This window comes from Atractosteus spatula, chromosome 2 (genome assembly GCF_055471065.1).
Source record: "Atractosteus spatula isolate fAtrSpa1 chromosome 2, fAtrSpa1.hap1, whole genome shotgun sequence".
NCBI classification, from domain to species: domain Eukaryota; kingdom Metazoa; phylum Chordata; class Actinopteri; order Semionotiformes; family Lepisosteidae; genus Atractosteus; species Atractosteus spatula.
The window spans coordinates 71,926,129-71,949,634 of record NC_142707.1 but is presented as its reverse complement, the minus strand read 5'-3'; the positions used below and the strand labels follow the sequence as shown (position 1 = coordinate 71,949,634).

The 23,506-nt window shown below is 41.9% G+C and overlaps 1 protein-coding gene across 1 annotated transcript in view; it reads left to right on the top strand.

Annotated features, from left to right (window-relative positions):
• LOC148840177 (uncharacterized) overlaps positions 1-23,506 on the top strand; it is a 71,038-nt gene that overhangs the window by 609 nt on the left and 46,923 nt on the right. Inside the window, exons 3-6 of the mRNA XM_088936541.1 lie at positions 4,656-4,738; positions 5,714-6,019; positions 6,635-8,049; positions 8,751-8,927. Coding sequence (XP_088792667.1) covers positions 4,656-4,738; positions 5,714-6,019; positions 6,635-8,049; positions 8,751-8,927 — 1,981 coding nt within the window. The remainder of the gene's footprint in view (positions 1-4,655; positions 4,739-5,713; positions 6,020-6,634; positions 8,050-8,750; positions 8,928-23,506) is intronic.

Below are 23,506 nucleotides of genomic sequence, written 5' to 3'. Positions count from 1 at the left end.
ATCATCCTGGGTGTGGTTGTATTTGCCTCCTGTAGTAGGATTCAGCTCATTTTTCCTTTGTGCAGTACAAGACAATACTTTCTATACGGGACTAATAGGACACAAATGGCATCATAGTGATTATTGTTCTTTTTGACTTACACTGTACAGCTTGCAGCAGTTGTGCTGCTGCTGCTTGTAACATGAATTATATAAGACTGAACTGACATATTTGGTGATATCGATATAAAGCCAAAAGGAGAATATACAGTATTGGAATACAAATGTTATCTAAGATGCCATCATGCAGTGTTCCTGTAAAAGTGTTTTTTTTAGAGAAATTATTACAATTTTAAAAATCAACATTAGGAGTGGGAATTGAAATGACCACACATGAGTAGTTTGTAATGTGCTGACTAAAGGCATTATTTTGCTTCATCTACAGTTCTCTCAGACAGATCCCCTGCTGTGGACTACAGTGGACTGGCTTGGTGACAAAGGTAATTTCTGCACAGTACAACTAAGGAGTTTTAAGGCAGCAAATGAAAAAGAAGATAATTGAATTGTACCTGTCATGCTTCTGAATGTATTGAACAATTTTCCTAACCTAATTGAACATAGAGGAAATCATACTGAATGTGTTTAAAATGACTGTAATGTAAAATGTAATGTATATGCTAATTTATTTTAATTTGATTAAATTGTTATAATATAATAACTAGGTATAAACAGAATAAATTAACAACTGTGTACACTAAACTACAGGCTTTGTGAAACACTTTGTTAAACACTTATACAGTATGTCATAGTGCTGTAGCTGAAGTTTAAATGTGGGATAAGAAAGAAATATAGTGTATTTATGTTTTTTGCCAACATGCACATTCTTCAGATTTACAATCCTTCGTTTTGTATACAGTTGTTGTTTTTAAACAACAGAAAAAAAATGTCTCACTCATTGATCTCTTTTTTAATGCAGGGGTGTTTCTTCTGTTGTGACAGAGCAGGAAGCGTACGGATTCCACTCATGTCATTCATTTTCAGAGCCACGTCTGCAAACCCAATGCCAAACTGGAGAACTAGTGAATAGGTACTGCCAAGCAAAGCTTTGTGCACAGTCATTCCACTTTGTTTTTATTTCATGCTAAAGAAGCTATGAACTCGTTTTTACCAATTTGATTAATCTGCTTATTTGAAGACATGTTGGGTTATATCATTTCCTCCTGAATGTACAGTATGGCACAGATATGCCTTCAACAGGTTTATTAAAAATAGTAATAAAATAACAAGCCAAAGACACATACGATTACATACTTGGTATTATAATTGTTTCATTTTCTTATTTATCTTGGTAAAAAATAAAACTTCCTATAAATAAACATTTATCATTTTAAAGTATTATTTAATTAAGTTTTAACAGGTTATGTAAAACAAACCAAGCTTCTTCATTTGACAATTAACTACTGTTGAACTGGGTAAATGTTAGGTAAAATGTATAGGTACAATATTTTTCCTATAATGATCTTGTATTACAATGTATAATTTCCAATTATAAATCCATAATAAAAATGTTGTCTGAATTGAATTGTTGACATGTGTGATTTAAAATATTAAATACTAAATGGCTGTAAATCAGAATATTACAAATAGGAATGAAAAAAAGTGACATCAAGCAATCAAAGGGTTATGAAGTACTGTATATACAGTAGACAGGAGCAAAGGACACTAAAGAATATCCTAATTTGAATAACACTGATGAAACTTTTTTGCCTTAAAAAGATGCTCATTTCAAAGGCCACAGATACCTTGTTGAATGTCCTTCAGTCTTTGCCAAGCAGTTAGTATTTTGAAGGTACTAGGCAGATAACAGGCCGTGTGTTTCAAATAGAATCTATTGCATTAAAAAAAGTGGAAAGTAAGTTTGTTCCTAAGAGAAAAGAAAGGGATTCCTGTCAAGACTTGCCTTGGTGAGTCAGTCTTTCTAATTCACTCAAACAACCTAGTAGCAGCAATCGAAGGGTATTCAACTTTTCCTTTGAGTGCCTGGAGCACAGGCATGAACACACTCTTTAATGAGTGTGGAGATTGGGGGGATGTTATCTGAAGTGTGGGCTTGATTGAGACTCCAGACTTCAGGATTCAGTCGTGTGACGGCACCTTTAGTCCTGCCTGTTAGTAAATTTGCCCTTGGAGCAGTTTTATACTGGCGCTGTTATTTTCTTTCAATCTCCAATGCTGACAATGCAGAGCTCTGTAATCCTGCTGCAGCCCTTTTTCATTAACCAGGTGTCGATACTGGCATTCAATGTTGATCTTCCAGACCGACAAAATCATGTTTTTTTCTATTTGTATCTCTCGCCGATAAATGGAAGATATGTGTATTGTGATAATAATTCCACGACCGCATAGTAAATGCAACAAAGTAATGTTAATACCTCTGATTAAGATAATCTAATTTTCCAAATAAATGTTGAGAATTCTCTGGCACAGTCATTACTTAAGAGTTGCTGATAATAGGATCATATAAAATAATATTTCGAGGAAAAAATCCTTTTTAAGCATTTTGAGAAATCAATTAAACTGTGTGCACTTTCTGTTGATCTTTTGAGGTTGCTGTTGCCGCAAATAACCATTATTTTCAGTGAAAACTGGTGCCGCTGAGCCAAGAATGACATGTAGCTCCAAGGATACGCGAAGTAAAGTTATATGTTATGTTAACAAGTGGAGGTGCACAGATTGGCTGTTGCCTTCTCACCCACATCAGCTCTGCTGGCAATCAGCCACCCAGACTAAGCATCTCATTTCACAATCAAGGACAACTGAGAATGATATTTAGTTAGACCTATTTTATAATTCCTAATATATTTATGACATTCAATTTGTCATAGTTTTTGTGTTGACCAGAACACCCATGATTAATATAAGCAGGTTGCAAAATGCTAGAAATCTCTTAAATAAAAATATACAGTTATAAATAAGGACGTTGCAAATTAGAATGATGTGCACCAGCCATTCATTGTATAAGATTCCTGTCTATAAATATAACAAGATGGAAAGTAATAAACTTTTTTAAAGCTAAAGAAACCTGCTTTTAATTTCCTTTCATTCTGTCTCACATAAATCGTTCATAAATATTCTTTTATTTATGAACGATTCGCCATAAATCGTTCTTTTGTATTGGCCAGGACCACATTTTAAATTGAAAGGGACCTAATGTGCTTTCCCTGTTCCAAACCAGCTATAGAGCTATAGATATAAAGATCTATATCTTTATATATAGATGTTTACTGTTATTACCCATAAAACAACTCTTGAAACAGCTCTTCTTTCTCTTTTTTTCAGAACATATTTTTAAGATATGTGATCATTTAGCTTACCATCACCATAGTGATCATTTAGCTTAACCCTTGAAGAAACTACCACATCAAAGTTGATAGTTGATGATGTGTTAACTCAATATCCTTATGTTTTATTTATCATGTTTCAGCACCTAACATTGCTGTTAGTTTATACATAGATAATACAGCTCCCTGCTGCATGTTTTTGTACCAGTGGAAGGAGAGTGAAGACAACAGGCGCAAATGAGGACTTTCAGGGTCTCCAAGTCCCTTCGATTTGCAAGTTTACAGATAGCGAATGCTAAAGCTAAGGCATCAGAAGGAGGAACATCTCAGTAAATTCACTCCAAGCCACCTTGGTATCCAATACAAATAAGGACGTATTCTGATCCACCTAGCAGAAGCAGCTCTTAGCCAGTTGAGCATCATTTCCTGGACAGCTCTGTTCAATCATGAGTTACAGGTAGTAACACAGTACTGATCCCTGGACTATACACACCTCACAGGGGAGAGACCGACATTTCTCTACAAATTTGATAAACATCTTGCATAGACGTAGGGCCCATCTGTTGGACCGGTGGGTAATAAATCCTGATTAATTTTCTATAATGTGGTGTCTGAGACTGTGATACCAAAGGATCTCACATCAGCTGTCCAGAAAGAGAACTCAGTAAATTTAAGACTTGACGTTTTTCTTTTAATGGAGTTTTTAATGAAAGTTCGGGAGGAATGAAAGCAGCCGAGCTCATTCGACACAGCTGCCGCAATTCCCACTAATCCTGACGTAAGCAACGGTCTCCATATAGATCAAATGTCACCCTCTCCTCTTCCTCGTTCGTTTTCTGCATGGTTCGTTTTCGCCTAGCTCGAATCCGTGCTCCCTTCTTATGGATCTGCAAATTCGCTGCTCCGATGAAGACCTTTTATGCAGCACAGGAGACTCTCCTACCCCTCTCATCCAGCCTTCCCCCCCCGCTCCACTCACCTCCGTCTCATTGCCTCCTTCACCCGCCGTGCCACATCAGCGCCGCTCATCTCCCAGCCAGTCCTCACAAGATTCAACTCCTCGCCGAAGACTGCGTTCCGCCGTCGTAGTCCCTCTCTCACCACAAACCCAGCCTTCCCGTCCCTCCACGGCAAAGTCTCCAAATAACCCCCGCTTCTCTCGAGGACGTCCCAGCCGCCGCGCTTCACGCACATCTGCCCCCCCTTCTCCTGGATCATCCCTTGCGATCTCCAACTGGACCGTAGCAAGCCTCCAGAGGATACTTCGAAAACACGGAGTCCGTTTTAAAAGAAACGCTTCCAAAAAAGCCCTGTTTTCCCTGTACTTAACCGCAGTCTACACAAAGGAAACATCAGCCACACAGCTTCTCCCGGCGCCCTCCGATGACATCACCCGCGCCGCCGCCTCTCATCCCAACGTGAGGACCCCGAGGCCGTCCGCGCCTCTGCCTGTCGCGTCTTCCGTCTTGTCTTGTCCTGATATATCCGTGTCTGTGTCTCTTCCCCAACCAATCCATTCCTCTGCCGAACAACCGCACCTAGCCTCTTCCACCCAGCCTCTTTCCCTAAACTCCTTGCTGCCGGGTCTAAGGCCCCAGGCTCACGCCCCTCCCCAACCCCCTTCTCTGCTTAATCTAATTTCTGCACTCTCTTCTGTCTCTACCTCCGGCGTCCAACACGGCCCAAGCTCCGCCAGCTTGGTGCCTTCGGCCCCGGTTTCTTTTCTTTCGGCCCCTGCAGCGGTCTCCACGGCCCAAAGGCCATCCAGTAAACAACCCGCAGCCCAGCCTCTTTCCCTAAACTCCTTGCTGCCGGGTCTAAGGCCCCAGGCTCACGCCCCTCCCCAACCCCCTTCTCTGCTTAATCTAATTTCTGCACTCTCTTCTGTCTCTACCTCCGGCGTCCAACACGGCCCAAGCTCCGCCAGCTTGGTGCCTTCGGCCCCGGTTTCTTTTCTTTCGGCCCCTGCAGCGGTCTCCACGGCCCAAAGGCCATCCAGTAAACAACCCGCAGCCCAGCCAGCAGGCGGCTCTTACCCTCCCCCACCCCCTGGCGTCCAAGACGACTCGGCAGCCCCCTCAGTCCTTCACGCAGCCTTCGCCCCTGCTTCAATTCCTCCTCAACAGCTTTCGGCTTCCATATCCCAAGCCAATGAGCTTCAGGCCCCAGATCTGTCTAACCCCTCCTACCACAATCTGCTTTCCTCTCTTCTTCCCTCCTCATCCTCTCCCATCCCCGGTGTCCAACACGGCATCAATCATCCCATGCCTTCGGCCCCGGATTCCAATCTCCCCTTTACTAAGGACTTTTCTCTCCGAACAGCCGTTCCTCTCCCAGCTCCTCCTAACGCACTAAAGTTAAGTCCTCCTCCCATTTCCTTCTCACTCCGGCAGCAAATTCTACGAGGTGCGGACGTCAATCTAGCTCACCTTCTCTCTTCCTCCATTTACAACTCCGATTCCAGAACAGTCGACTGCGGCTCGATTTCCGTTACTCTCAAATCTTCCGACCCTCACCCTGCTTCAGTCCTTCGAATTTCCGACTTCTGCTTGGCTTTCAGCATCTTTCGCGACATCATGTGCTCCGCCTTTCCTGAACGTCGTCAGGAACTCGACGATTACATGCACATCATCCTCGATCTATCCGTCCGTTTCGAGGGCTCCCTGTTCTACGAATGCCACAAGCAGTTCTCGGCCAAGGCCGCTGCCCGCCTACTCCAATGGAACCAGCGCACCTACTGGGGAGCCCTCGACATTGAGCTTTATTGCCGCACTTTCGCCGGCATCAGAGCTCTTTCCTGCGATTTCTGTTCCTCTTGGACACATTCATCAAATCTTTGTCCAAATACAGTCCACAAGCCCAACCGCGACTCTGCCCCTTCTCCCCCTCAGCATCAATTCTCCCGCCAGGTCTTCTTCAAACCTTCCCGGTCCAGAGACGTTCGTGGTCGCCCCATCGTGATGATCAGAGGTCAACAAATTTGCAACAACTTCAATTCCTCGACATGCACCTCTTCCCTCTGTCGCTTCCTCCACATTTGCAGCTTCTGCGGCGAAGCTCATGCTCGCTCCGCCTGCCCCCGCCGGCCTTTCCATGCTCGCTCCACCTTCAGCGTTCCCAAATGACTACTGGCGTTTTTGTCTACCCCAATCGATATCCCCGCTCTTGCTTCCAAACTGCTCCGTCACCCTGACCCCTCTTCCACCCACATCTTACTTGACGGCCTTTCCTTCGGATTCTCACCAGGCCTGTGCACACTTCCTTCTTCCCCCGTCTTTTGCAAAAATTTGCAATCTGCCACCGCCGATCCCCAGTCCGTCGATTCCTTGTTAGCATCTGAAGTCGAGAACGGTTTCATGATCGGCCCACTCGACTCTCCCCCATTCCCCGTATACCGCATCAATCCCATCGGTATAGCGGTCCGTAAGTATTCCGGTAAAAAACGCCTTATAATCGACTTGTCAGCTCCCCATAACTCCCGCGTGCCAAGTCTCAATAGCCTCATTCCCAGTTCAGACTTCTCCCTCCACTACGCCACAATCGACCATGCCATTTCTCTCATCAAAATCGCAGGTCCGGGCGCCTGGCTCGCTAAGGCCGACATCTCCAGTGCCTTTAAAGTTATGCCTCTCGATCCAGACTTCTGGCACCTCTTTGGAGTTCATTGGCGTAACAAGTTCTTCTTCGCAGTCCGCCTTACTTTCGGATGCAGGAGTAGCCCAAAAATTTTCGATACCTTAGCCGAAGCGCTCTGCTGGATTCTCTTAAATAACTATAGGCTTCCTTTTCTCGTCCACCTTCTCGACGATTTCCTTACCATAGATTTTCCTCATGCCCCACCCGCAAGAGCCTCTTCCACACTTACTTCCGTTTTCGGGAAACTAGGGGTACCTCTCGCCACAGACAAAACAACTGGTCCTTCCCATATAATCCAATTCCTCGGGATCACCCTCAATTCCATCAATTTCTCTGCCTCCCTGCCTCGCGACAAGATCGACAGGATCCAGACGTACATCTCTACCTATTCTTCCGCCAAATCTTGCACAAAGAGGGATCTTCTCTCTCTGCTCGGCCACCTCAATTACGCCATGCGTATCATCCCCCAAGGACGGTCATTCATCTCCTACCTTCTCGACCTCGCCTCTTCCGTGCCCTCTCTTTACCACCACGTAAGCCTTTCAGCCGACTGCAAATCCGAGCTCAGACTCTGGCAGCTTTTCTTGGCCAACTGGAATGGCATATCTCTCTTCTACGATGACCTCCTCTCCGATGCCGAGGATATCCAGCTTTTCACGGACGCAGCCCCCTCAGTCGGTTTCGGAGGCTATTACAAAGGCCAGTGGTTTGCGGCCCCTTGGCCTCCTGAGCTCTCTTCGATCCCTCTCGCCGACCAGTCATCGGCCCTGTTCGAAATATTTCCAATTGTCGTTGCAGCTTCTCTTTGGGGCCACAATTGGAAACAAAAATCCGTCCTTATCCATTCGGACAACTACGCAGTAGTCCATATAATCAACAAAGGAAGGTTTTCATCCCGATCTATCATGAAATTTCTCCGCCACCTTAAATGGACTTCTCTCACACATCAATTCGTCCTCGTAGCTGCTCACATTCCAGGTCACCTTAATGAGATAGCTGACTCTCTCTCTCGCTTTCAATTTCAGAAATTCAGGAACTTGGCACCAGATGCAAGACCGAACCCATGCACAGTACCTCCCTATTCGGAACTCACGTTCCTCTGAATCATCCTTTCCATCACTAAGTCCAGCTGGCCCAGCAAACTATCCTCTTAGGGATTGCCCCTCGAACTCTCAGCTCTTACTGGACTGCCTGGAAGGGCTTCCAATCCTTCCACCTCTCCACAAACATAAAATTCCCTTCTTTCGATATTCTCACTGTATCATCCTTCGTTTGCTATTGTAGAAACTCACTCAAGGTACGAGCATCCACCACCAAAGTATACCTGTGCGGCATCCACTTCTTCCATAAACTCCTTTTCGGCACGACCTGCCCCTCCCTTATCCACCCTCAAATTAGTCTCCTGCTTAAAGGCTTTCAGCGGCTCGAAAAACCACTTCCGAACCAACGCGCGCCACTTACTTTGGACATCCTCGAATCCTGCATCTACATTCTCAGGTCGGGTTACCACTCACCCTGGGTCGACCGCACTCTCGAATCTTTATTCTTGTTAGTCTTCTTCGGCTTCCTAAGGTGCTCCGAAATTACCGCTGCTTCCGCATCCTTCGATCCCTCTTCTCAACCCTGCTTATCCGACATCTCCATCTTATCTTCCGATACACTGACCTTCTATCTCAAGAAAAGCAAAACCGACCAACTCGGGTCCGGCACTCTCATCTATTATTTCAAAATCTGTTCATACGTAAGCCCTTACGAACCTCTATCCCATTACGCACATCTTCGCACCTCTGCCAGAGCTTTGCCTACTGACCCTCTGTTCGTAAACGAGAAGGGCCGTATCGTGACCCGCAACTGGTTCCTCTCTCACCTCTACGACATCCTTCTAACCGCCGGATACCCCCCTGAACGATTCTCTGGGCACTCCTTCAGATCAGGGGCCGCGTCCTCTGCCGCTCGCCAAGGCATACCCGAGTATCTCATCAAGCAACTCGGCCGTTGGTCCTCCGAGGCTTATCATGCATACATCAAAACTAACCCCAGTACCCTCAAGCAGGCACTTTCTCTCCTCGGCTGAATTAGTTTAATAACCATTCGTTTTCTTTTTTTTTTTCTGCACTGGTGACTGGGGTTCCCGCTTGGTTCTTTTGGGGGGTCCTATCCTCCCCGTCCAACGGCCGGGAGGTCGGCCCTCAGCCAAGCGGGTTACGCCAAATCTCCACATCTCAATAAATGATTCTAAATTCTCCCAAGCTTTCGGCTGCCATCATTCCTCGTGAAATGGAGTTTTTAATGAATGTTCGGGAGGAATGAAAGCAGCCGAGCTCATTCGACACAGCTGCCGCAATTCCCACTAATCCTGACGTAAGCAACGGTCTCCATATATATCAAATGTCACCCTCTCCTCTTCCTCGTTCGTTTTCTGCATCCCTCCTCCACCCCCTCTCCACCTTTGCAGCTACCCCATTGGTCGCATGGGGGTCCTATCCTCCCCGTCCAATGGCCGGGAGGTCGGCCCTCAGCCAAGCGGGTTACGCCAAATCTCCACATCTCAATAAATGATTCTAAATTCTCCCAAGCTTTCGGCTGCCATCATTCCTCGTGAAAAACAATGGCAAAATAGAAAATGACATTTTCTTAATTTTGTTTAAAAATGATTAGAAATGTGAAAGTACTGTTACAGTATATTTCCTTAGAAGTAAATATGATTTTATATTGCATAGAATTCAATTCAGTAAGCATTTCTCACATGGTCTTTCAATGATTATTACAGCCTGATAAAGCAAAATTGTAGTACTGAAAAACAAAGCACCTAATGGTACAGTAAAAAAACAGCTGCAGTTCTTAAATGTAAGACTTATAATTATGATATAGAAATTAAATATGGTTTTAGCCTCACCTCATTATAAAAACATATTTTTGTACTCTTCCTGTGATAAAAAACAGTAAAGGATTAATTGAATTCATTCACTTGTTATTAAAGTAGGAACTGTATACAGAGAATGAAAGTAAACTGAGGTTAATGCACAAATTTGGCATAATTTTGATTGATCATTCATGACTGACCCTGATAAAGTCAAGTGATTCTAACCATAAGCACTTCAAAACCCACTACTAAATAATGCATTGCAGGTTTCATAATACCAAATGCTAGTATTTTTCAATAATTATAGAAGCACCAGATTCAAAATATAAGATTGACTCAATAATTTGTCCCTTGCCTTGAATACAGCTGTTTCCTTCCACTGTCAATTTTACAATGACTTGTTCAAGAAACAGTGTCCTTTTATATCTAGTTTTCTTTGTAATGCTGTATTCTTAAAAATTGATAAAATCATAAACGTTATAACTGGGTTGGCAATGGTAATCTGCTAGATTAAAAGTAATCTTTACTTATTTATTTTTAATTGAGTACACAAAATAATTTCAAAGTAAAGTTTTTTTTAAGAAGTAAAGAAAATGTTTATTTTCTTGCTTTTAATTTGCACTGCTGTCACACAAAGGTAAAGGCTATTTTTAAACACATATCTAACCACACACAGCAGGACAGCACAATTTGTCTTTCCAAGACCTGTTACTGCATCTTAAACCTGTCCTTTGGGAATGTATTGAAGGCTTTAGGATAAATATTTACAGAGAAAGACAATATAGTGCTTCATATTTTGTTGGTTAAAGAAATGCTGTTAGAAAAGATTCTTTTGCCTGGAGTGACAATCAGAGAAAAAGCAGTTGGTCATTATCGTTCAGTGGAAATTGCACAATTCATGTTCAAAGCTCCTTCTATTAACAACTATTGACTGCATCTTGGGAACACCTGTAATGATATCTCAATTTCCATTTAAGTGAAAGAACAGGATTGATCGGAATCATATATTAATATAAATTATATAAAATATAAGAAAGGTTTCAAATGAGAAGTTGGTCATTTGGTCAGTTTAGTGCGTTATTGCTAGTAGCTAATTGACCTGCAGATCTAAGGCAGATAAGTAAGTGTATCAGCTTCAGGAACATGGCAGAATAACATATCGGTAGCTCGGTCCAGAGTCCCACAACATTTTGTTTAAAATATGCCTCCTGTTCTGATTTTTAAATCTTTCCTTTGTTTCTGGTTGCCCCCTCGGGTTCACGTTTCACTGGTGTTTCTGTAGAAGAAGAAGACCATTGTAAATGTGTCACGATCGCTACTCCCCCTCTTAAGGGCGCTCCAGCCCTTCCTTGTTCTGCCCCATTACCTGCGCCTGTTTTAGCTCTCGCCCAACCTTAAGAGCCAGACGCAGGCGTCACCCCGACGCTTCTCATTGAATCCCGGTTCGTGAGAGCCCGGGGTCCTGCCGCATCTGGCTCCGTTATGGTTTTAGTTTCCTGTTCCTGATTCCCTGCCCCGCCGGTCCCGACCCAGTTCTGGTTTTTAATTACTTTGGATGGATCCCCTGGTCTTGGACTCTGCCTCCCGTGTTGAATTTCCCTGTTGGATTTAAGCTTGGATTGTTCGCCCCGGACTCACTTCCCCTGGACACCTGCTCACCTCGGACATGCCCCCCTGTCTCCTGACCCACTCCTGCATGATATTTTTCCCTATTGTTTCTTCACCCTCCGGATCGTGTCGTCTGCATAGGGCCCGGAAAGAACTGTTCCTGACAAAATGCCTTTAAGAGTCTGAATACTTTAATTAGGATTCTTAATCTCAATTAAATACACAATGTAGTCCCCTCACAGTCTAATGTTCACAACTAAAAACATCAAATTCTTTTAGCCTGTCAGTGTAGGACATTCACTTGGGTAATGGGAATGCTTAGTCTTTTCTAAATCTTTTTGAAACTTATCATCAAGCTATCAAATATCATCACTTAAAATGACCAAAAACAGGTTGCACTTTTTCTCACAAAGATATCAACCACTGGCTGATTTGTTGAAATAAATAATGGCAAAGAAGAAATGTGTGTGTTATTTGTCAATCTGATCTAAGTATCCAAGATGCACAACAGTGTAGGTGGAATATTGCAATATCCATTATTATTCCTCAGAGACATCATCATCTTGATATTAGCAAGAATATGTTTATATTGAAGATAAATAACAGCAACATGGGCATCTCATCAAATACATATACACTTTTTTTTAAAAAAGGAGTATTGTGCTACCATTACAGACTTTAGTAAAATCCAGCTTTGAGTCTGCACTAACGAGATACTCCTCACTTCAGGAGTATGGACTACAAGCTGTCTAATGCTGCCATTAGATACACAGATCATATAGATACATCTCCAAGTTTGTTTGAATTTGTTCTAACATGGAAATTTTGAATTTATATGGTTTTTACACAGCATACATTTATTATTGGCTACAGAGTTCAGAAGTGTGTTTGCAACAGTTTAAAGATACATTTTGATTTCCTGGCTTAATAGCAAATTGCTTGTTGACATTACAGCAGGATACCCATTACACTAATTACACTAACTGCTCTAACACATCCTTTCAACCATTTTACAACGACATTTGATTGAAATATGAATGTGAATTGTGTCATCAGCTGCCCCCTTTGAAAGCTGGACCACAAAGATAAGGAACAATGTTCCTAATCTCTTTCCTTAATGTTAACTCATATATAAACCATTTAATTTGTTGCCTAATTAAGCTGTAATTATCCAAATGGAAAAGTAAAATAATTTCTTTTTTATTGTGTTCAGAAAGTGCTTCGTCTGAAAGACTTAACAAAGGGAAAGAGCAATGCAAGTAAATCTTCATTTATTTGACTTTCACAAGTTACTTTTGCTGAACAGTTCCAGCATGGTTTAAAGGTCTTACTGTTTCCAACATGGCCCAAAAAATATTCTACTTCATCACATTAATAAAAGTTATAGTCATAAAATTTATTTATTCAGATTTTGTTTGTCTAAAGGTGTTCATGCATCAAGGTCAAGGTACTGAAAAAATAAAAATGATTAATAAGGAAAATCAACAGATTGCAAATATAAGAATGAATACACTCCAAATTGTGATAAAATGCATAAAGTAATAAAATATTGTAGCACCACGCAGGGCGCTTTAGCAGTGCGCACACAAGGCGGGCTGAGAACAGCGCCTGGGCGTGGGACTACGGGACTGGAGGCTGGGAGACAGTCTCTTCCCTTCGTGTGTGTGTGTGTGTCTGTGTGTCCAATCCAAATTGCTAGGCGAGTCCGTAGTCAAAAGCAAAGGTAGATCAAAAAAATGAATTAAGTTTAACAAGAGAATTTTTATCAAAAAGGCGAGGTGGGAGCTCTCTAGGAGAGGACTCAATACCGAGCAGCGCATTTAGATGGTTTAAATAGAGCTGCGTGCTGCACGGTAGAGCGTGTCCTAATAGATTAACACGTGCGGCGGCGCTTGTTATAATTAACCCGCGGCTGGCACTGGTTAGCTCTTTTGTGGGTCGATCTCTGCTGGCTGGCGGCCGTGACACTATATTAGTGCTTTTAAAGTACAATTCCTTTTTGTTAGGGAGAGTTCTTTCCGGACCCTATGCAGATGACACGATCCAGGGAAAAGTGAAGAAAAAGTCATGCAGGATACGGGAATGAAAAGAGGGGGGTGTGTCCATGGATTGCTGTTGGTCGGGGGAGGTGAGACCGAGGCAAACAATCCGGGGACGGGCCAAAAGTGGAATCCAAAGACAGGGCAAAAGTCCAAGGCCAGACGATCCATCCGGGACTGACGATTAAAAACCAGAGCCGGGTCGGGACCGGCAGGGGAAACGGGAACGGGAACAGGAACAGAAACTTAAAACCATAATGGAGCCAGGCACATCCAGGTCCCGGGCTCGCACAATGCGGGAATGAGGCAAATAAGGAAGGGCTGGAGCGCCCTTAAGAGGAGGGGTTTGCGATTGTGACACTTTTGTACTTAAATTCTATTAGAAATTGAAAGAAAAGGCAAGACGTACAATGGAAATATGTAAAAAATATAATTTTCAGCTTTTATAATTGTGAATTCCTCTGGATGTGAATTGTCTATTTCTGTATCTTTTTTCACATTCTGTCTCCATTTTTGTATTTCTGGTGTTTAAAAACGTTTTTATAAAAGCCAACCGTCCACTATTCCATCCAGGTACTATGGAAGCCTCCGTGGCGGAAATGGGATTCCATAAAAATTAATGTAATTAATTTGATTTTTATTGGGGCACTGTACAAAACAAGTCTCCAGGCCTATAGATCCTGTACGATTCCTGAATACAGTGTAACGGAACGGCCGACATACAGGTTGTACGATCTGGTTGCAGTGTGGTGACGGCACCACCCTCCCCTGCGCATAACAGGGATGCTGGCCGCCGGGGCTAAAGAAAGTCTTCTTTAGCTCAGCTGGCAAGACCTGGGTTCGAGCCAATGCAGTGAGGCACGAACTAGGGTGGGAGCGGAGAGGGTACAAGCCCTAGAACCCCCAATCCATTGCAATAACAAAAGGACAGACAATGAAATGTGGGCTATTTTGAAGTCACAAATGCAAGATAAAAGTCGTAATTCTGAGATAAAAAAGACGCAATTGCGAGATATGAAGTCGTAATTCTGAGATTTTAAGTTGCAACTGCGAGATATAAAGTCGTAATTTGGAGATTTTAAGTCACAATTGCGAGATACCATAGCGTCTTTTCTTTTACTCCCGGTCGTAAACATTCCATAACATTCTGACAGCCATGTGGGAATGCATTTTCTTATTAAACATCATGGATGTCCCTAATTGAGAGCCCTATATTAAATGCTCAAGTGGCTGGTGTGTCTTTCGTCACAGAACTATGCGGAAAGCCTTACTGCTTAGGCGCTAACTTAGGGAAGTGCATTGCTGCCACCAAGGAAAAGTAAATTTGCCCTCTTATCTCGTAATTTTGAGAAAAGTGTCTCGCAGATAGAAATTCTCACGTACTTCATGTGATCACGCGATAGCACAATTGTCATATAATACCTGAAATATCGCTATGTGCGGACTTGCAGTTTTAAACAGTGGAACTGATCGCACGTGTAACTGTTCGTAACGGAACCATCATTGCTTTGATCTCTAAGTCTCACAAAACTGGTCCTCATGCTTATAATGATTCTGTTCATATTTGGTAAAAATTGCAAGATTTCTTTAGGACTAAACCCCAGTCCAAAGTAAATCCGTACAAATCCTGCAGCGCTGGACATTGACACGATCATTAAATCATTAAAAAGTGCCAGCTAAGTTCACGGTAGCTTCTACATGTGTTTAAAGCACAACGTAACAGGATGTACATACCGTACACTGAAGTAATTATTGCTATCTCGTAATTTGGAGATAAGGGGGGTGGTTTTTTTTTTCCTTGGTGGCAGCAATGCACTTCCGTTCTAACTCATTCTCAGTAAAGAGATTTATTTTCCCCCTTGTCTCTAGCTGGTTTCTTTTCTCTATCGGCTCCTGCATACTTCCACACCGGTGCTCTGATCCGAAAGGGAGTTAGGAAAGTGTATGCCGGTGGATAAAAGCACAGCCAGACCTCACGGATTATCACAGTTATTATATGTTAAATGTTGTATAATAATTCATAAAGTAAATTTGCAAATATATATCGGCCAACTAATTTTTCACATCACATCAATTTGTATTGTAGCGCCCTCGCCTTGGAGGTGGGGCCGAAGAGCGCCTGGCTGGGGTCGGGACGGGAGTAGTGGTGGCCAGGGCGGGGAAGAAGAGAGTTGCCGCCCAGTGCAGCTGACCAATGGTGGAACATGTGTAGACAGTCGCGAGATCGCCGGACTCTTGTAAATAGTTTCCCTTGTTTTACACCCCTTTTATACATGTACTGTACCCAATTACCACCCTATAGCTGTGTAACTGCACCCGAATTGACTGCAGTGTGTTGTAGCTTGTTCGCTTTTTTCTCTCTCCCTCCTCCCTCTGTTGTGGTTGCTGTGCCGGAAGCACGTCTGATTAATAAAGCGCCAGGTTCTCATTTAACAAGAGCCTGAGTTCCTGTCTCTATCCTCGCCGAACCCGTCATGTTACAGTATAACCGCTTTTCCAGTTCATGTCACAGTGACCCAGAGCTTATCCTTGGAGGCATTGGGCTAGAGGCAGGGCACACACACAGACTCAAATACAGACACTCACAACAGGGCCAATTTTTTCAGGATCCAATTAATCTACCAGTGTGTTTTTTGGACTGAGAGCCCTTTATCTGAAAATGTGAGAACTTTAAAGTCTAAAAATACTGTAACTTTGTGATAATACTAACATACTACAGATAATAACACAGGGTCAGAACTAGCACCAAGGTTTCTTCTTTTACCGTTGCGTGGGCACCTATAGACAGAAACTTCAGCTCTAGCATCTGACTTTTCTTCAGATTAATCTATATTCAACATACTACTGGATCTAAAGTTCATTATGGCGAATCATTCGATCAAGAAGCAACATACAAATACTAAAGGTTAAAGGTCCCAGCAAAGAACCCTGTGGAACACCTTGAGTAAGAGGGTGAAAATCATATTTAATACTTTTCAGTTAGTGGCCCCAACACAGAGGTGACACTGATTAAGTTTTCAAATTTTGTTTAAATACCAGTTTTTATATATTGACTTTTTTCTAATGTTGAAGTACTGTATGTATTTTGAATTGTTTTATGGCTTTTTACTGTATACTGTTAAACACTTCAAGATCTTTGTAATGAATGGCACAATGTAAAAACTGTAGATGTATTGTTATTATTATGCATTATTCCTCATGTATACAGTGTATACTGTGGTGCGGGCCTTGTTCCAGGTTTTTTGTTTGGATTTGGGCCACCTGTGTAACTAGCTGTATTGTTAAAGGTAGACCTTTTGAATTACATTTGTCTTGTCAGAAATACAGATTTTTTGCATTTCAGTATAATTTTGTGCTGAACTTACAGATATGGTTCCGAAACTGTTGAACGCTTGCTGTCCGTCTGGCTTAGAGCTTAAAACAAGTTGGGAATCCTATTAACATTCATGTTACATTTTTAACTTAACCAGCAATACATAGCATATACATATAAACATGAACATCTAGTTAAGAAAATGGAGAATATAATAAATATGCTTAGTAAAAGAAAAAAACTGCATTTATGTGAGTTATGTTCTAAAGAGAATAGGGCTCACTGGCACTTAACAGTAAGCAACAGAAAGAGAATCGCAATTTAGCCACCTTTCATTATACTGTCACTGCAGTATCAATTGAAGCTATTCAGAGCATCAATAATGGTACAGCTGAGATTGCTAATGCTCAGTTCCCCTTTTAGAAATCTTTCAGTGTGAGGTAATAAATGATTAAACCACTTATTTGTACAATATCAGTGATTTTCAAGAATCACCAAACAGCTGCTGATTCTGTCTAAAATAACTTCAACAAACTACAGTTTGTAATTGCTCTAATGGATGAAAATGGAAGTTTGCACACATCACACACATCAGTAGAGGTCACTTCTGTGAGGTTAACAGAAAGTGGCTACTCTGGTACTCCGTCAAGGAGGAACAGAGATATTGTCATGACATTATTATTGTATGAAATAAATAATTGCAAGAAAAATGTGTGCTAGCAGTTTACCAGAGAAATACCTTGTAACTGCAATGCATTTATTTAAACTTTATATTTTCTTTGTGTGCCTTTTGCTCACCAACATCTTATGATACAGATCTTAATGTACTCTAAAATTACACCACCTTAAAATATAAGGTATTTTAAGATATTGAAGGGGTGGAATGTTTGTATGTATTTATCTAGGTATCTATTCTGAGGAGGTGTTACAAGTATTAAACTGCAATGTTAACCTCATTCTGCTGCTCTCAGTCACCTGACCTGTTGCTGGGAGATGTGCTGTCTGGGGGAGATGTGGGGGAGAAGTGTCACCAGAGGGAGAAGAAGCAACTTACTAGGAACTGTGAATAAGTATGGAAGAATTTAGCAAATAGTCTTAATGATAGAGCCTGATAGAGTGTGTTTGAAGCTGTGAAGCAGCCTACCTGCCCTGCGGGACTGGAAGAAGTCAGCTAAAAGCTCAAAACTTAAGTTTTAATTTTGTTTGTTGCTTTGGGGGGCTGTTTTGGTTTTGATGCACTATAAAATAAAGTGCCCTACTTTTATACCTTATGGGCATGTTAATCTGTTTGCCCTAGCATACCTATTTTAAAGATCTCATTAGGACATGCCCCACTGGGTTGACACACCACAAATGATCAGAAAAGCTGCTTGTCCTGCTGAGGACTGTGGAGGCATGGAGTCTATCCTGAAAGCACAGGGCAGAACTGGCCACTGGACTGGAATCTAGTTCACCGCAGTGTGAAGGGGAAAGGGACAACCTAGAACGGCACAACAGGTTCAGTTTCAGGTTGTTGGGTCCGTTTTGGGTCGGGTTTGAGGTTTGGACTTGAACTGACCTCTACATTTAACTGTAATTTCAATGGGTACACTATGTCTGTATTGTAGTAATAAACAGGATGCATTGGTATGTTTTTATTAGTTCACTGATGACCTAATAATGATTAAAATATTTAGGATTATAATGTATTCTATATAACAAGAACTTTACTGGGACAGAATTATATTCAAAGGAAAATTGTATTTGTCCTGTAAAACAGTGAAAACTGTAATACTAAGTAATTTAATTCTATAACATACAGTATTCATTTTCATAAAAATCCTATCGAGAAATATGAATGTTTCTGAAACAGTTATAACATGTAAGAGTTATAACATTCAAAGAGTTCTGACAAAAAAAAACTCTACGGTAACTTTTGTTCTGTGAGCCGTGGAACTGTTAGATTTTCCCTGTATGTTTTTGTATTTTGGCGACCTTCAAGTATGGCCACCTTCAAGTGATGCGGTCAGCAGCCATATCACTCTGCAACTCACAACTCACAACCTGCTGAAGCTAAGCAGGTGTGAGCCTGGTCAGTACCTGGATGGGAGACCTCCTGGGAAAAACTAGGGTTGCTGCTGGAAGAGGTGTTAGTGGGGCCAGCAGGGGGCACTCACCCTGCAGTCTCTGTGGGTCCTAATGCCCCAGTATAGTGATGGGGACACTATACTATAAACAGGCTCCGTCCTTTGGATGAGATGTAAAAGCGAGGTCCTGACACTCTGTGGTCATTAAAAATCCCAGGGTGTTTCTCGAAAAGAGTAGGGGTGTAACCCTGGTGTCCTGGCCAAATTTCCCAGTGGCCCTTACCAATCATGGCCTCCTAATATCCCCATCTATGAATTGGCTTCATTACCCTGCTCTCCTCCCCACTAATAGCTGCTTTGTGCTGAGCGTTCTGGCACACTGTGGCTGCCGTCCACATCATCCAGGTGGGGCTGCACATTGTTGGTGGTGGAGGGGATCCCCATTACCTGCAAAGTGCATAACTGTAAGCAATTATGAGTAAATGCTCAGCCATTTTGTATCTAGGCAGATTGTATCAAATATTAAGTTTTGTTGATTTAATATGTATTGTTTTTATTAATACAGTGTATGTTGTGCATTTTGAAGCTGTGTGCAAACTGCTTATTATTCCTTTGATTCATTCCTAATAGTCAATAAATTGCTCACACAAATTACTCTTACTATTTTATGATTATCCCAGTTGATTCACACAACACTACAGTATATTTAATTATTAAGAGCGTCTGTTTTTAGCCATTCAAACAACAAAGGTCTTTCAACATTTACCAGGATTTAGAAAATGCCATCTTCATCACTTTCATCATGTTTAAGCAGATTACATACAAGGGAGTTGTGAACCTCATAATTCAGCTTGAAAGCAAGTCACTCCTTGCATTGTTCTCATCAGAAACTCACTTTAATTGAATACAGAATTAAGCAGACACAAGCTGAATTATTTACTGAAGCATGATAGGAAGTAAGTGACCTACTTTGTTCATGCTGTAAAAGTGATTTCAGTAACAATTGAATCGTTGTCTTGAAAACTATATAATTCCATTTACAACATTTTCTAACCACTTCTAACCGGGTAGTCTGTCCCGGCAAGCGAGAGGACTCCTTGTACCCAAGTACTCCTTGGGTGGGACACCAGTCCCATTGCAGGGCAGACAGACACACAGACAATCACGCACTTACACCAGGGTCACTTTTCCCAGAAGACAATTAACCTTCCTGTATATTTTTGAACGGTGGAAGGAAACCCGAAGGAAACCCACATGAACATGGGAAAAATATACAAACTAAACACAGAAACTGTAGCACTGCGGGAATCGAGCACCCTTGTGGTTCTCCCCAATGCTCTCTACCACAGAAATTTCTTCTCTTCCTCCTCTTACCTCCCGGTCACTTTCCCTTCTTTCCCTACAGTCTCCGCTCTCCCTCTCTTCCCCCTTTCTTCAGCATTTCTGGTTGGGTGTTTAACTCACAACACATCAGCCCCAGCTTATCTTTCTTTGTTGTTTTCTCTTTTGCCACCCCATTCCTCCTTTCTGCAATCCTGACAGGAGCCCCCCTGGTCGTTGACACTAGCTCCACCCCCTTGGTGTGAGAGCATGGCGTCAGTCTGCACCAGTCCGGGCCTCCTCGTTGACAGCTCATGTCGCCCCTCGTGCCTGAGCCCACTTGACGCAGGCCAGCAGTGATGTTTTCCATTCCTTCTCCACACTGTACTTCTGCTTTCAACCCTCTGGATCTTTCTCCAAGTCAGCCATGCTGGCCTGACCTCCACATCGTGGATACAGCTTGCTTGCTTCAGTTGTCAGTACTGCGTGTGGCAATAAGTGCCATATTCACTATAGACAGACTACAAGAAGACACGTCCAGGCAACCATGGCAAACAACCTTCCTACTGCTCCAACAATCAATCGCCATGACAACATGAAGCGACAGGAAATCAGTCCCACCTTACCGCTATAAAATCAGTACTTATCTTGTTTCCATGGGATATTTTAGACCCGATTTGCCAGTCATCTCTGTTCTGTCTTAGATAGTCTTCGCTCTAGCCTCAGCATTCCTGATTTCCCTCTTACCTCTTGTATTCTCTCCACTAGGGACTTTGCTTGTGTTTTGACGTTACTCTGGATTTCCCCTGTGATCAGCTTGGTAATTTTTCTGGCTTTTGATCTGCGTTTGTGCCCTGGCTAGGCTCTTGGGTTTCCATGTGAATTTGTGCTGGGCTGTTGGTTACGAACTCTGTTTATTTACTGATCTCAGCTTGGAATTGCGCTTACTTCTAACACCTGTCTGCCTTCCTGCTCCAACTTGCCCCAGGGCTCATCTCACTGCTCTAGGATGCTGCTCTCAGTTCAGCTACAAGTGTTACTATATGGGATTTCTTCCTGGCTCCTTAGCCCCGTGAATCCTCAGTAACGTTTCGTAATTTGTACCTGATCATCTTTGATCATTGTTCTTTCTTTGTAGGTCCACTTGGAGCTAGAAATCTGTCCTGATTCATTCATTCGTGAATTGGTAGCATGCATTTAAAAAGGGTCTTTAAATCTTTGTGTATCATGAACCTTCCCAGACGTCTTTCCTGGGGTCCTATCTGTATCCAATTCTTATGCACTGTCTGTATATCCTGTTATTCAGTCTTGTTCTCAGTTTCCCCCTTTAAGAAATCCCAGTGTCAGATCTTTTCAGAAACTACAGTCCAGTACCTCTTCCTCTTCCTGTATGCTATGTCACTGTCTCAGATAACTTTTTCATGGTATTGCACCTGGAGCTTTCCATTAATTTATTACTCTAATTTTGTTTCTGCATACAGTCCTTAAACCTTCCTACCTCCTTAAACCTCCCTACCTCCCTTCCTACTACCAAATACACTCCTCTCAGTCTGCCATCCATTCTGACTCTTATTGGAAGACTTGCCACTAGTTCTTAGACTCCTTTAAACGCAAACTAAGCCAGCTTCAGTGCTGAATGCTTCTTGGCCATGCCTCCAATTAATGCAGAGCTCTTCCCTGCTTATCAAGGAATTCCAGTCAACATTATTAATTAATTAATTAATTAATTAATTAATGACCTTTTCTCCACTGAAATGATGGATTTTATATTCAATCCAAACCCAATCTACTTTAATTGCAGTCTAATCTAATTAAACTCGAATTCTAGTCTAATCAATTGATTCTACAATTAAGGATTCTGCTTTCACGTTATGGGACTCTGTTCCGTAGTCCTTTATTGCTCTCACTCAAAATGAGAAATCAAACATCTCACATCAGGCATCTGAGGAGCTCATCCACCAGTTTGTTAAAGAAAATGATAAAATAGGCTTCAATAACATGGCTAGGCAGCTATGTCCCAAATCACTTCAAATACACTGTTTCAGACCTTTTAGGTGGACTGTGAAAGACAAATTCCGAGAGTAAGAGCAGTGGGTCAGCAAACAAAAGCTTTTTTATACCTTTCTCTTAGTTGATTCTCCGTTTAGGGCATTTAGAAAACTCTTCCAGCAGAGAGACAGGGGTAATTTCCACTGACTGGAAAATTGCTAATGGAGCACCCATCCAAAAAAAGTGACAAAACTAAAACCAAATAATTATATAGTAAATCTTACTTTGATTGCATGCAGGGTTATGGAAACAATAATTACAGCTTAACTACAGGCTCTTCTGTGTAGCAGTACGATTCTAAGGATAGTCAAGGAGGGCTAAATGAAGGCTGGTTTTGCTTCGCTAACTTGTTCAAGTTCTTTGGATACCAACAGCAGTAAAGGAAAGAAATTGCTCCTCTTTAGATTAAAGTTTATTTGAAAGCTCCAGCTGGTGTGGTTATGAGTATCAAGCCATTTGTATTAATCTGTTTATAAATCCTTGATGTGCACAATGTCAATATCAAACAAATACAGACCCTTGATCCTGAAGCTTTGATCGCAAAGTTTGAACTATGGATCAGTTGAATGGCTTGAGCTATTTAGTGATGAAATTTCTAATGTAAAACCAGAGATCTGTCAGAACCTGCAGAAGTTTGTGCTCCGTATCTGTTTTTCTGTGGGCATTGTTTTCTTAATTTAAAGGTTGCTGCAAAAAAATATTACAAAGAGGTTTAATTGTAAGAGACATACGAGTATGTACTGTACATCACAAACATTAAATAAACTGGTGAGCATCATCAGATAATGATAAAATAAATGGATGAATAAACACAAGTTGAAAGATCAACAGGACCATCATGTGTTACGTAAGAGATATACTGTACAGTATATAAAACAGCTGCTATATAAAACAAGCGTTGCTGAATTATAGATGATGCGTTAGCTAGTTTTCTAGCAGTCTAGTTTGTTTTACAAAGCTGCTAATTCAAGTTGCAAAAATCACCATCCTCTTGAAAGATACATTATTTATTCCAAGTGTAAATCTGTGATAGTTTGTGCATTTCAATGAACTCATATTTTTCATATTTGCAATGCTCCGTTAGAGAATGTTTAGAGAATATTCTTAAAGATTAAAGAAAAGAATCTTTATCGTGGGATTGTAGACTCATCAACAGTCCATTCCAAATTGATTATTCATCATTCCATTTAGGCTGATACCACCTTTTCCTCAACGTTAAGGTAAAGACTAGAAACCTCAACAAAGCATTACTTAACACTGGTAAATAAAAAAATGTGACTTAGCAAAGCAGT